Below are 14,540 nucleotides of genomic sequence, written 5' to 3' on the forward strand. Positions count from 1 at the left end.
AGAAATAAGACAAGAAAATCATTTCACCCTTAAATACGTAAATTGGTGTCTTGCTGTATCTCACTGTCTGCTGAACTCAGGGTAGGCAAACCAAGAGCAGGGAAGCTCGAAGAAAACTCAGCAGAGCCGTAGGAACTGCAGATGTGCTTATTCTCTACAGGCTGGTACAGCGGCTATAGCAGCAGACACGCTGTATTTTCTCTTCTCGTGGTTGACCCAGTGGACGCAGCCATAATGCGGCCGCAAGGGCTTTTCAGGTGGGGCTCATATATGCGTACTGCACAAAGCAGTCTAAGCGAGCACCTTGTGACACACATCCGCAGTGTTATAAGTGACCTCAGCTGTTACATAACCATGTATTTATGAAACGTGGGCCAAGAAGCCGTGGGGCAAGAGAGCCTGACCATGCCATCGTGGCTAATTTGCTCTTTCCCTACAATTGGGGAGGGAGGGTACTGGACAGCTGTAGCAGACTGCTTGCAGAGATGAAGAATCCTGTAACTGTGAAGCTCTTTACAATTGTGTCCATTGATTCTTTTTCAATGTGTTAAGTGGCTTACTAAGGTTATACAGATTGGTAGACTGAAAAAATAAGCTGTAGGATTAAAATGACAGAACTGAAATGTATGGTCCCTGATGCTTGCCCCAATAAGAACAATGAAAGTTTTAAAAGGAAGAGTCTCCAAGAAAGGCAAAAGAAGAAAAAGGCAGGACTGGGTCCATTTAGCATTAGAAAGAGCTGCCTGGAGGAAGTCAGACATCTTCAATTACAAATAGGGAGGGGTGGGTGCTGGTGAGCTATTTTTTTTTTTCCACTGAAGTCAGGACAAAAGGAAATGAGTTTAAATTACAACAGGGGGGATTAAAGTTAGACATGAAGGAAAAAAACCTTCCTGATGAGAAGACTGGTGAGATAATGGAACACATAATTGAGAGGGCTGTGGAAGCCTATCCCTGGAGATGCTTAAGAATAAACATCTATCTTTTTAGGGATATTTTAGAAACACAATGGCCTGGAGTATTAGAACGGAGACTTTTAGATGTATCTCTCAGCCCTAAAATATTATCGCTTTATTTAATGAGACAGACTGTTCAGTGGTTCATGCCCTGAAACTACAATGAATGGGAGGAGGGGACGGAAGCAGGGAGCAGCGCTCTTATTTTGACTTTGCTTGGATAAAAGCAGTCTCAGAGCACCTGAATCAAAGCCTATACCCAGGTGTGGCTAATCTCATAATAGTTAATGAATGAGTCTCATAAGGATTTCCAGAGTTACAGCAAGTTTGGGCCATGCTCCTTCATTAAGTAATGGGACTGTAAAAATGTCTTCTTTTAGAAAAGGAAGCAGTCAAATCACTTGTAATGTGATGAGGAGATTGAAGTAAGTCTGGTTATCTTGTTTCTACCAAGAATAATCCAACATGATACCTAAACCAGTTTGGAGAACAGCCAGTTGTTCTACATTTCAGGGTCAGGAAAGAGATATAACCTATACAGAAATTCATCCAGCGCCAAGAGCCTACCATATACAAACTCTATGCTAACAAACAGGGGTACCAAGGGCACAACACACATCCTCTACACTCAAGGAGCCCACAGCAGGGTTGCATTAGGATATACCAATCTCTATAATACAACACAATCCTATATAGGGTGCCATGGTCAAATGGGGAGAGAACTATGACTCAGGGAGAGAGGGTATTCGGAGTAGGGGGAAAGGCAGGAATGGTCTCAGACACTATCCGAATCATAAAAGTTCACATGAGTCAGCCAGCTGGAATATACAAGATGGGAATCCTAGGCAGAGGACTTGTGTGCCTGAGGACAAGGGAGACCTGAGAACAAGGGAAAAATATGCTTCCTTCTAGGAGTCTGTGGATAGCTCAGAATGGTAGCTGCCTAATTGGCAAGTACGAGCAAAAGGGTCGGAGACACAGAAGCCAGATCACAGTGGGACTCAGGAGTCACGGCAGATAACCAGCAGTTTACTGTGAAGGCAATCAGGACTTCAGCTCAGGAGGGACATCATCACATCATATGCGTCTGCATGGGTTGCACAAGATACGTAAATTCAACTAGCAGCATATTGGGCTGAGATTTTTCAGCACCTGGATAATGGTTGGTCAGGTGAGCATTCAATTTCCAGGCTGGTTGATTGCCTATGTCCAAGCCACAGTATTATTTTTATTGGGTAAGCGGCCATCTAAAGCATCAGTCAGGCAAGCCTGCTGGTTCATCCTTCCTCTATGTCCAACAGCTAAATGATGATGTGGTAACACAATGGGCAATTCTTGGCATTTACTTCTTAAAAAAAAAAAACTAAAAACTAAAAATGCATGGTTGGCTAACTCCATTCTTAAAGAACAGCTTATATCACTTGTACTCTCCTGACACCAGAAATTAAAAAAGAAAATGTCAAGAGTTACGGAGTTCTATTTTATCATCATCAAATATCCTGCGGCTTTAGAGCAATTATCACTGTGCTTTACCCATCAGCTAAGCAATGTTTATTCCTGGTTTTCTATGGACACAAACATGTTTAGGAAATCAACTACGAAGATAAGTGTGGCCATTGGGGACAATTCTCGTGCTAATGATCATTTTCACCAAAAGCAGGGAGCAGGGTTATGAATCATCTGTGACCACTTATGCTTAAGCTGAATACATTAAAATTTAATGGTTTCAACACAAGAAGCCAGTCATAAGTCTGCACATCAAGGCACTAATGTGTTGGGCCTAATTGTACTTAGATGAAGTAAGTCAGGAATGCATGGCAGCCAACCATATTTTGCTATAAAATGAAAATTATGAATCTCTAATCACAAGTGAGGATTCCTTTTATAATTCATTATTCATGGTTTAATTCACTTTAAATTATTCATTTTCTCAAATGTTATTGCTATGGCCTTTTAAACTTTTCTACTCCTCCACTTTCAAGTGATAAATGCCTGAGAACTGAGTGGTCTCAGGCCTTCGAATATAATAAAGTACTGCTTCAACATGCTGCTGGCTCTGCTCAAAACCACTCCAGATTATGAATGCACATCGACTATTCAAGTTTAGGACTGCCACCTTTCATCTGGTCTAAGAGATAACAGGTTCATAAAAAACCTCCTATTTCAAGAATTGTCATTTCTAGTAAACCCTAAGCTTTGAAACAAGGCCTCCTCTGTGATCTGGCCCCTACTCAGTTTACCAACCCTGTCCGCTGTCATCCTCCCCAATCACCTTGGCCTTGTTTCCTACTTGCTTTGCATTTCCTATTCCGTCTCTCTAGGACATTGACTGCCTCCCCTATTCTCACTCCCAACCCCACCAAGGGCATCTTCATACAGAGGGCTCCTTCCCACCTCACTGCAGATAACCCCTCTTTAGGAAGGGCTCCCCAATCCCTCCTCCCCCTGCTGGTTCCTATTTACCACACTACCTTGCCTTCGTATTATTCATTATAGTTTGTAATTATCTTTTTATGCGTTTGTGTATTGCCTTCCTTCCCCACTGGGATGGATGGTTTATTAGGGCAGAGTCTTCATCTACTTTGTTCACCTCTGTACACCTAGACTTCTGCATGATAATAAGCACATAATAAGTACTCAATTATGGTTTATATAATAAACACAATTTTAATTCCAATAGATAATGATTAAAGTATATTTTAACCTGAAACCACCTCTTCAGTTAAAGAGGTACAATTTACCCCCAATTCTCTTCACATCCTTCTATGAGCTGACTATGAGGCATCAAAGGCTCTGCCCAAGCAATCAGCAGAGTCACAGGAAGTAGAACTTGGGACAGTTTCTGGTGAAGGGTCGTATCACAGACACACAGAGAAAGATACTGAGATCCTAACAGTTAGAGGTAAAGAAAAAGAAACTGAGGTTCAGAGAAGTTGAGAGAAAAACCATCTATCTGTATTTCAGCATCCTGCATTCCATGGAGAATTCCAAGCATCCAAGTCAACAGGAAGATCTTCAAAAAGAAAAAAGCCTGGAAGCAACTTGGAGCACTATCAACTTGGATCAACTCCTTAGAAATGCTACAAAACCATGTGTAGCTTAGTTTCAGACTGAAACCTTCTCGTGGATACAGAAAGAGGACAGACACTCTTTGCCCAGGATCACCCCCCATCAGCTGTCATGGTCCACCACCACTGCTTTCCTTGTTAACAGTCTCTTCTGGAAAAAAAAAAACAAAAAACCATTAACCAGATCATCTTATGCACGGGAGTTAAATACAAAATGAAAGGAAATAAATAGGTCAAGTTAATAAACAGTAAGTCTGTGAGTTACTGAAGTATATTTTCACAATAAAAATCAAAGTCTGACTGGCACCTTTGTGCATTTTATGCTTTCTCAAATTAAGTGATGTTTCTGGCTAGCACACAATGTGTTACTACAATAAGGAAAACTTAGATTCAGATATTAAATATGAATTCATGATGATGGCCTTTGAAGTAATTTAAAAACCTATTCAAATGGAAACTGAGTGTATAATTACTAATACTAGACATTCTTGGAAAAGGCAAGCAGAAAAAGTAAAAGATCTTCAGATAAGCAGTCCACTTAAGAATCTTGGGATTATTGAGAGATGACTTTACAAGCCATGAAGACAAGGTTATCAAGGTTTTTCTTAGTAATAATAAGTTTTTTCATGACACTTTCTTGAAATATTTTTATTGGCATTTGTAGGAGACCTGAAGCCAGGAAGAAGAAAGGTAACTGGTCTTATTATGAAATCCATGCCTAAAATGATAAAGGCTCAGAAAAAGGGAATTAAGTAAATATTTGCTAAATAACTGATGAGGACCCAGAGAGATGTTATGGGGAGGGAGGTGGGAGGGGGGTTCATGTTTGGGAACGCATGTAAGAATTAAAGATTTTAAAATTTAAAAAATAAAAAACTAAAATAAATAAATAAATAAATAAATAGTAGATAAATATTAAAAATTAACTTTCAACTCCCAGTCCCACATATAATCCTTTAGATTAGGCTGATTTTCTTTCAGACAGTCTTGTACTTCTCATGGCTTGCCCTTCTCATTACTTATTAAAACATGGTTTGAAATGTCTACTGAAGTCATTCAAAAATTGCTCTTTTGGACTTAGGTGGCTAATGTAGCAATATAATTTACAGAGGATACATTATGTTAGACCTTACACTGATTCTGTGATGTTCCCAGATGCCCACCAAGGACTCCAGCAAACTGACACCTCTAAAGTCATTTTCCTGGCATCCTGAGACAAGTTTAGTGCCAGGTCTTCAAATACGAATAGCTCATATGTCATCCCATTATGCCACCTAGCCCCAGACAGCACACCTTTAAAATAGATTTATTTAGGCTATAAACTTACCGGACAGTGCCTCTGTCTTCAAATATATTACACTGAAACAGCTGGGAAAATAAAATCCCAACTTTCCAATGCTGAACTATCTGAGGCCAATTTGAAGTATGAAGGGGCTATCAAATTCTATAATAGATGCAAATTTAGATGATGTTTTATAAGGTATTAAAGAAATAACGCACAAAAAGCAAAATATAAGACTGGCAAAACTCGAGGGTTCACCATCTGTGTGTTTTAGTCACAGTTCAGTAATACTACTCAACACAATAAGCAGTAGAGGTTTCACAGATTTAATTAACAAATAGTTCCAGATAGGGAACATATTCCACTAAACATCAGAGTACATAATTCACTTAATGTCAGTAAACTCACTCATTCCTGTTGCCCTGGAAGACATTCTTTATCTAATGAATCTTTGAGATTATTAAATAACCCAGAAGAAATTAGTCTATATCTCAAGAAAATCCCCTAGTGACACTGGGAAAAAAATACACAATGCTACATAACATTTAGTCTGCCAAGTGTTATCAGCTTATATAAACAAAAATAGTCATCATGTATTTTGTGTCCACACTGAGTTTATGCTCTAAATAAGAATGATATACAGCACATAGAGAACCAGAGAGTGTAACAAAAAGTGCCAATGTGAAGTACTGACAGTAAGTATAGGGTTGAAACATATGAAATTGCAAACATTATTTTATCTATAGGAATTAGAATAATTAGCTAAGGATAGAATATTCAGGGAAGGCTTCCTACAGGAAAAGTGGACATGAGATAAGCACTCAAATCAACTTGGATATAACTGAACTCATGACCTGTTTCTATCAAGCTTCATCCTCTTCCAAAGATGCCTTCTCAATGAATGGAGCACCAGCCAACTGGAACAAGCAATACAGGACCCCTCCCCAATATTTCTCTTTTCCAATTAACCCTTCAGTTCAGTTCAGTTCAGTAGATCAGTCGTGTCTGACTCCTTGTGACCTGATGGACTGCAGCATGCCAGGCCTCCCTGTCCATCACCAACTCCCAGAGTTTATGCAAACTCATGTCTGTTGAGTTGATGATGCCATCCAAACATCTTATCCTCTGTTGTCCCTTCTTCTCCTGCTCTCAATCTTTCCCAGTGTCAGGGTCTTTTCAAACGACTCAGCTCTTCACATCAGGTAGCCAAAGTACTGGAGTTTCAGCTTCAACATCAGTCCTTCCAATGAACACTCAGGACCGATCTCCTTTAGGATGGACTGGTTGGATCTCCTTGCAGTCCAAGGGACTCTCAAGAGTCTTCTTCAACACCACAGTTCAAAAGCATCAATTCTTCGGTGCACAGCTTTCTTTATAGTCCAACTCTCACATCCATACATGACCACTGGAAAAACCATAGCCTTGACTAGACAGACCTTTGTTGGCAAAGTAATGTCTCTGCTTTGTAATATGCTACCTAGGTTGGTCATAACTTTCCTTCCAAGGAGTAAGCGTCTTTTCATTTCATGGCTGCAGTCACCATCTGCAGTGATTTCAGAGCCCCTCAAAATAAAGTCTGACACTGTTTCCACTGTTTCCCCATCTATTTGCCATGAAGTGATGGGACCAGATGCTGTGATCTTAGTTTTCTGAATGTTGAGCTTTAAACCAACTTTTTTTACTCTCCTCTTTCACTTTCACTCAACTTTCACTCAACTGGAATTCCATCACCTCCACTAGCTTTATTCGTATTGATGCTTCCTAAGACCGACTTGACTTCACATTCCAGGATGTCTGGCTCTAGGTAGTGACCACACCATCGTGATTATCTGGGTCATGAAGACTTATGTCCTATCAACAAATCTGCTCATTTTCTCTTCTGAAGAAGTTCTCATGGCTATCTCTCTTCATGATTTCACTGCTACTTTCAAGTCTGAGCCTCTATAATCTCTTGCCTCATAGTATTTATCTCACGTTGTAACTGGATATCTGTATGATTGGGTTTCCTTGGTGGCTAGATGGTAAAGAATCTTCCTGCAACACAGGAGACCCGGAGTTAGTCCCTGGGTTGGGTAGATCCCCTAGAGAAGGAAATGGCAACCCACTCCAGTATTCTTGCCTGGAGAATTCCAGGGACAGAGGAGCCTGTATGATTATTTCATTAATTTATGAAATAGACTATATGATATACAAAATGTATTAGAACCTCAGGTAGAAATCTGTCAGCTCCCACCTCTGCCCTCATCTTGCTCCATCTTAGCAGCATGTGACAATGCTGACTTTGGAAATTCTCCCTTCTTGGCTTCCATGTGGCTCCTTTCTCACACTTTTCCTTTTACTCATTCCTTGGCTACTTCTCTTCAATTTCCGATGTTGGTTCCTGCCCTTCTTCCTGACCTCTAGATGCTGGAAGGCCTCAAGGTTTAGATGAGGCCTCCCTTCTCTTTTCTCTCTCCATATGAGTGAGCCAGTCCAGCTTCAAAGCCTGTGATACAGAGGCTGCCATCTCCCGACAGTCTCCCCTGAGCACCAGACCACTCAGTATTTACAACTGGGTGCCCACTAGGCTTCACAAATGGAATAGGTCCAAAACTGAGTCTTCTACTCTGCCCTTCCTATCACCCACGTTCACACACACACTGTTCTTCCTCCAGATTCCCTCCTTTCACCAACAATACTACTTTCTACCTTGTTACTAAAGCCGACATTCCAGAAGTCATCTCTGCTTCCTTGTCTGACCCTAACGTGCAATCCATCACCATGTTCTACATATTCCAGACTCTGAAGTAGGCCATTGTGACAACCCCAGTCATCATCACCTCTCGCCTACATGTCTACAATAGTCTCTCTAGCTCTCCCTCCAGCTGTTTTCCAAATCATTCTGGATATAGTAGCCATAGTAATTCTTGAAAACATACATCAGATCACATAATTTCTCTGCTTAAAACCATTTGATGGCTTCCCACTACTCACAGTGTGTGTATGTGTGTGTGAGCGTGTGTGCACATACATGCATGCTCAGTAGCATTTGGGTCTTGGGGACCCTATGGACTATATAGCCCACCAGGTTCCTCTGTCCACAGAAATTTTTGAAGCAAGAATACTGGAATGGGTTGCCATTTCCTTCTCCAGCGGATCTTCCTGACACAGGGATCAAACCTGCGTCTCTTGCATCTCCTGCATTGACAGGTGGATTCTTTAACAATAGTGCCACTTGGGAAGCCCACTACTCATACGGTAACATCTAAATTCCTGACCATGGACTGTAAGGAGTATTACATGATGTGGCTCTCCTTTCCTCATTAAGATCAAGCCATCAAGCATATTTTGAATACACGGAGCCCCTTCTAGCCTCTAGCCCTTTAAATTCCTTTTTTAAATTATTAGGTATAATTAACAAAGATGTAAGAGATTTAAAGTTTACATGTGATAATTTGATATATGATATGGGAGAGTATTCCCCTTGATGATTTAATTAACACATTCATTAGCTCAGATACTTACATATGTGCCTGCATGTGTATGAATATGAACTACTCTCAGCAAATCAAAGCTTTTGAATCCTATTCTTTCAGCTTGGAATGCTACTCCCCTAGATCCTCATTTCTCATCTTCCACATCACAGAAGCCTCCTCCAGTCACCCTGTATAAAGTAGCCCCTACCTGTGCAACTCTTTCAACTTCCTTTGTTACACTGTACATAATTCAACCTGCAGTTCTCCTATTTAGCCGTACCAACTGTTTATTATCTGACTCCTATGCCAGAAGTAAGCTCCCATGAAGCTGGAAATCTCTCTTCTTGATCAGCATATTCCAATGCCCAGTATACTGCCTAGAACATGACAAAGTTTTTTTTTTGTTGTTGTTAAAAAACAAAAAAACAGTCCTATCTTCATGAAGAAAAGTCCTTCCCCCCTTGAAAAATTTTACACATGCTCATTATGCTGCTAATATTGTTCCCTACACCAAAGATGAATTGTTTACAGATACTGCTATTAGCTTTATCCTAAATTTATATATAAGTGACCACAGTATAATTGGTATAATTTATAAGTCTGGAGGGGAAGACAAAGAATAGAGTCGATGTAATATGGCAGAGGAAAGCTGGGCAAAGTTTAGAAATGAGAAAGTAACACCAGAAAAGTAAAGGTGGACTGTTTGCCACTGTGCCTGTAGTAACGAGAACAGTGCCCAAAACATACTACACATGCAACAAAAATTTCACTTTGGGGTCTCAGTCTGGCTTTGTACATGATATGTTTTTAAAATGGAAATGGTGGATTAAGTTCATCATTTATAAATTTATAAAGTGTAAAACTTATCAATGATTTTCCATGAGATAACAGGTCAAGTTTTAAAAATTTAGCAGCCTTGTATTTTATCTAATTTTGAAAGGAAAGATTTTTTTTATCTCTTAAATAAAAACAGGTAACAATATTAGGTAACTTGTCTGCCTCTATATGACTAAATGTCCCATTGACAAAGTATGCTGTATCAAACTTTATTTTTTCATTAGTTCAGTTCAGTTCACTTTGGTCACTCAGTCATGTCCAACTCTTTGCAACCCCATGGGCTGCAGCACATCAGGCTTCCCTGTCCATCAGCAACTCTCAGAGCTGACTCAAACTCATGTCCCTTGAGTCAGTGATGCCATCCAACCATCTCATCCTCTGTTCTCCCCTTCTCCTCCCACCTTCAATCTTTCCCAGCATCAGGATGTTTACCAATGAGTCAATTCTTCCCATCAGGTGGCCAAAGTACTGGAGTTTCAGCTTCAGCATCAGTCCTTCCAATGAATATTCAGGACTGATTTCCTTTAGGATGGACTGGTTGGATCTACTTTCTGTCCAAGGGACTCTCAAGAGTCTTTCTCCAATACCACAGTTCCAAAGCATCAATTCTTTGGGGCTCAGCTTTCTTTATAGTTCAACTCTCATATCCATACATAACTATGGGAAAAACCATAGCTTTGACTAGACGGACCTTTGTTGGTAAAGTAATGTCTCTGCTTTTAATATGCTGTCTAGCTTGGTCATAACTTTTCTTCGAAGGAGCAAGTGTCTTTTAATTTCATGGCTGCAGTCACCATCTGCAGTGATTTTGGAGCCCCCCAAAATAAAGTCAGCCACTGTTTCCACTGTTTCCCCATCTATTTGCCATGAAGTGATGGGACCAGATGCCATGATCTTCGTTTTCTGAATGTTGAGCTTTAAGCCAACTCTCTCACTCTCATCTTTCACTTTCGTCAAGAAGCTTTTTAGTTCCTCTTCACTTTCTTCCATAAGGATGGTGTCATCTGCATATCTGAGGTTATTGATATTTCTCCCAGCAATCTTGATTCTAGCTTGTGCTTCATCCAGCCCAGTGTTTCTCATGATGTACTCTGCATAGAAGTTAAATAAGCAGGGTGACAATATACAGCCTTGACGTACTCCTTTCCCTATTTGGAACCAATCTGTTGTTCCATGTCCAGTTCTAACTAGAGCTTCCTGACCTGCATACAGGTTTCTCAAGAGGCAGGTCAGGTGGTCTGGTAGTCCCATCTCTTTCAGAATTTTCCACAGTTTATTGTGATCCACACAATCAAAGGCTTTGGCATAGTCAATAAAACAGAAGTAGATGTTCTTCTGGAATGCTCTTGCTTTTTTGATGACCCAACGGATGTTGGCAATTTGATCTCTGGTTTATCTGCCTTTTCTAAATTCAGCTTGAACATCTGGAAGTTCATGGTTCACGTAACGATGAAGCCTGACTTGGAGAATTTTGAGCATTACTTTGCTAGCGTGTGAGATGATTGCAATTGTACAATAGTTTGGGCATTCTTGGCATTGCCTTTCTTTGGGATTAGAATGAACACTGAACTTTTCCAGTCCTGTGGTCACTGCTGAGTTTTCCAAATTTGCTCACATACTGAGTGAAACTCACCAAACTTCACACTTGAACCCTTGGTATCTGCCATTCCATTTCCTTATAACTAGTAAGTTGGGGCCCTGCATGCCTTGCCATACTACTCACTAGTACAATGTATTTACTTCTTGTTTTATGGGGTTTAAACTTGATTCTTGTTTTATGGGCTTTAAAGCCATAAATATCTTAGAACAAAAGCCAAAAATATCTTTAAACAACCAATATGCAAATGTTTATACTAAATAAAAATATTCCTATCAGTATTAGCATAAATCACAGCTTCTGAAGCTAGAGATTGATATTATATTTTTCAGGAACATTTTACACATGACATGGAGTATTGCTCAGAAAGCAGACATGAAAGAAATACAAAAATTCTAACTAACCAAAATATTATTTATTTTTAAATAAAAATCAAACATTTAAAAAACAAAAAGGTACCTTTTAAAAAGCATAGAGTTGTGCTCGCTTTGGCAGCACGTATACTAAAATTGGAATGATACAGAGAAGATTAGCATGGCCCCTGTGCGAGGATGACACGCAAAGGCGTGAAGTGTTCCATAGTTTTTTCACAGCAGGATACTCTATGACCCACCTCCTAGAATATTGGAAATAAAAGCAAAAATAAACAAATGGGACCTAATTAAAATTAAAAGCTTCTGCACAACAAAGGAAACTATAAGCAAGGTGAAAAGACACCGTTCAGAATGGAAGAAAATAATAGCAAATGAAGCAACTGACAAACAACTAATCTCAGAAATATACAAGCAACTCCTGCAGTTCAATTCCAGAAAAATAAACGACCCAATCAAAAAATGGGCCAAAGACCTAAACAGACATTTCTCCAAAGAAGACATACAGATGGCTAACAAACACATGAAAAGATGTTCAACATCACTCATTATCAGAGAAATGCAAATCAAAACCACAATGAGGTACCATCTCATGCCAGTCAGAATGGCTGTTATCCAAAAGTCTACAAGCAATAAATGCTGGAGAGGGTGTGGAGAAAAGGGAACCCTCTTACACTGTTGGTGGGAATGCAAACTAGTACAGCCACTATGGAGAACACTGTAGAGAAAACTGGAAATACAACTACCATACGACCCAACAATCCCACTGCTGGGCATAGACACCGAGGAAACCAGAATTGAAAGAGACACATGTACCCCATGTTTATCGCAGCACTGTTTATAATAGCCAGGACATGGAAGCAACCTAGATGTCCATCAGCAGATGAATGGATAAGAAAGCTGTGGTACATATACACAATGGAGTATTACTCAGCCATGAAAAAGAATACATTTGAATCAGTCCTAATGAGGTGGATGAAACTGGAGCCTATTATACAGAGTGAAGTAAGCCAGAAAGAAAAACAATACAGTGTACTAACACATATATATGGAATTTAGAAAGATGGTAATGATAACCCTGTATGAGAGACAGCAGAAGAGATACAGATGTATAGAACAGTCTCTGTGGGAGAGGGAGAGGGTGGGATGATTTGGGAGAATGGCATTGAAACATGTATAATATCATATGTGAAACGAATCGCCAGTCCAGGTTCGACGGATGATACAAGATGCTCGGGGCTGGTGCACTGGGACGATCCAGAGGGATGTACAGGGAGGGAGGAGGGAAGGGGGTTCAGGATGGGGAACACGTGTACACCTGTGGCAGATTCATGTTGATGTATGGCAAAACCAATACAATATTGTAAAGTAATTACTCTGCAATTATATAAATAAATTTATATTAAAATAATAATAATAATAAAAAGCATAGAGTTGAGACATATTGTACATAGAAATACAACTAAAGGCATTTTACTTTTCAGAATCAGGTTATATACTCTAAGAGCCACCAGATAGAATATTTTTTCATTTTCATTTTTAATTGTTTAGGAAATATCACATTACACATAAATCAGAAGGGTCTAGTTATTCCAATGATTTATTTGAATAAACAAACACACTAAAAATGTTTTTCTTTCAAAGTTTAATGTGAAAAGTGCATTTTAAAGGCTGGGAGCACAGACCTGACTTCATTCAACAGTTCTAACTGCAAGAACATCATCATTCCTTGTAAGGGCTGTGTAGTGTCAGTAGCAGAATGTCATTCCCAGTTTAGGCCAGGTATTTTGGCCAGAAATAAAAATGGGAATGGGCCACCTTGCTGGATCTGCCCCTTCTATCTGTGGGTATTCTCATTATTTTAAATGAAAATAATGTGACATAAAAATAAGTTTCAGTGACTATCTCACATAAGTAACTGATTGATGAGTTTATTCTAAGTACTTGAAATACTTTATCGAGGGACCCTAAAATCTAAAGGAGAATTAAAAAACAATACATACAATTTTAATAATCTTGAATTTCTACTGAAAGCACAGAAGTTATTGTTGAAGATCAAATTCCTCAGAGAGAGAACAGGTCCTGGGAGTAACAGTTGAAGGAAAGAAAACAGGATATGTATTTACTCCAATTTGGAGGTGAACCAGTAAAACCTTACTATTGAAGACAGACTCACTGAGGTAGCAGAAGTTCGGGTAGGGGTAAAAGTTGAGAGGAAGAAAACTAGAAAAGATTTTTTACAAGTTGAATCAGTAGAAATCCCTTCAAACCATCAGCTGCTGGAATAAATACAAACTTTTTATCCTCACATTTGAATATAAAATAGTCCCATATACCAATTAAACATGGGAGAAAAGTTTTATTTTTTTATATCATACAAAGCCTCAGAGATAAGTACCTTCCAAGGGATGCTCCAGTGTTACGGAAGTACTCCTTCTTTTGGTCAACCTACACAATTTTTAATGATATTGAAAACTACACAGTTAGGGTTTCCATTATAATATCTCATGTGAAATTAGTCCAAAGAAAAGACAGCTCACATTTACAGCTGGATGAGGGTAAAAATGTACATATTAAAGATCTGTTCATATGACATGGCTGAAGAAATAGAAATAGTGATGTACTTTAAGAGTTATTTAATTCATCCCCCTACTCTCAGGCAGGGTTTTTCCCAAATTATCTTCAGACTGTTGACTATCTGTATTAGTTTAAACATCTGCAGGGAAGGAAATTCCTCAAACTCCCCTGGTATTCTACTCCTATTTTAACAGCCCTTCTTCCAAGAAACTGGGCTTTGGTCATCACATTGTAATTAGTTACCAGCCGGCTTATCTATCAACAAGTATTTGTTAAGTACACACAGGGAGAACGTTATTCTATTAGGTCTTTGATGGTAGACCTTCCCCTATAGTTACTCCTAATTGCTTCTCCTGTCAAATACAGCTCTAATCCTGGATTCAAATATTCTTCAATT

General features: G+C 39.3%; 1 protein-coding gene and 1 non-coding gene across 6 annotated transcripts in view; one reads left to right on the forward strand and one right to left on the reverse strand.

Annotated features, from left to right (window-relative positions):
- Positions 1-14,540, reverse strand: part of BBS9 (Bardet-Biedl syndrome 9) — a 465,907-nt gene that overhangs the window by 39,890 nt on the left and 411,477 nt on the right. For 2 of the 5 annotated variants that reach the window (XM_060414771.1, XM_042249202.1), the window contains one exon: positions 3,598-4,175. The exons of the other annotated variants lie outside the window; for them this stretch is intronic. In XM_060414771.1, coding sequence (XP_060270754.1) covers positions 4,135-4,175 — 41 coding nt within the window. In that variant the 3' untranslated portion in view covers positions 3,598-4,134. Of the gene's footprint in view, positions 1-3,597; positions 4,176-14,540 lie in introns of those variants that run through there. 5 annotated transcript variants of the gene reach the window in all.
- On the forward strand, positions 11,675-11,781 carry LOC114114676 (U6 spliceosomal RNA). The gene has a single exon (XR_003589293.1). It is a non-coding gene; the product is annotated as a U6 spliceosomal RNA (small nuclear RNA).

Source organism: Ovis aries, chromosome 4 (genome assembly GCF_016772045.2).
Source record: "Ovis aries strain OAR_USU_Benz2616 breed Rambouillet chromosome 4, ARS-UI_Ramb_v3.0, whole genome shotgun sequence".
Lineage (NCBI taxonomy): Eukaryota > Metazoa > Chordata > Mammalia > Artiodactyla > Bovidae > Ovis > Ovis aries.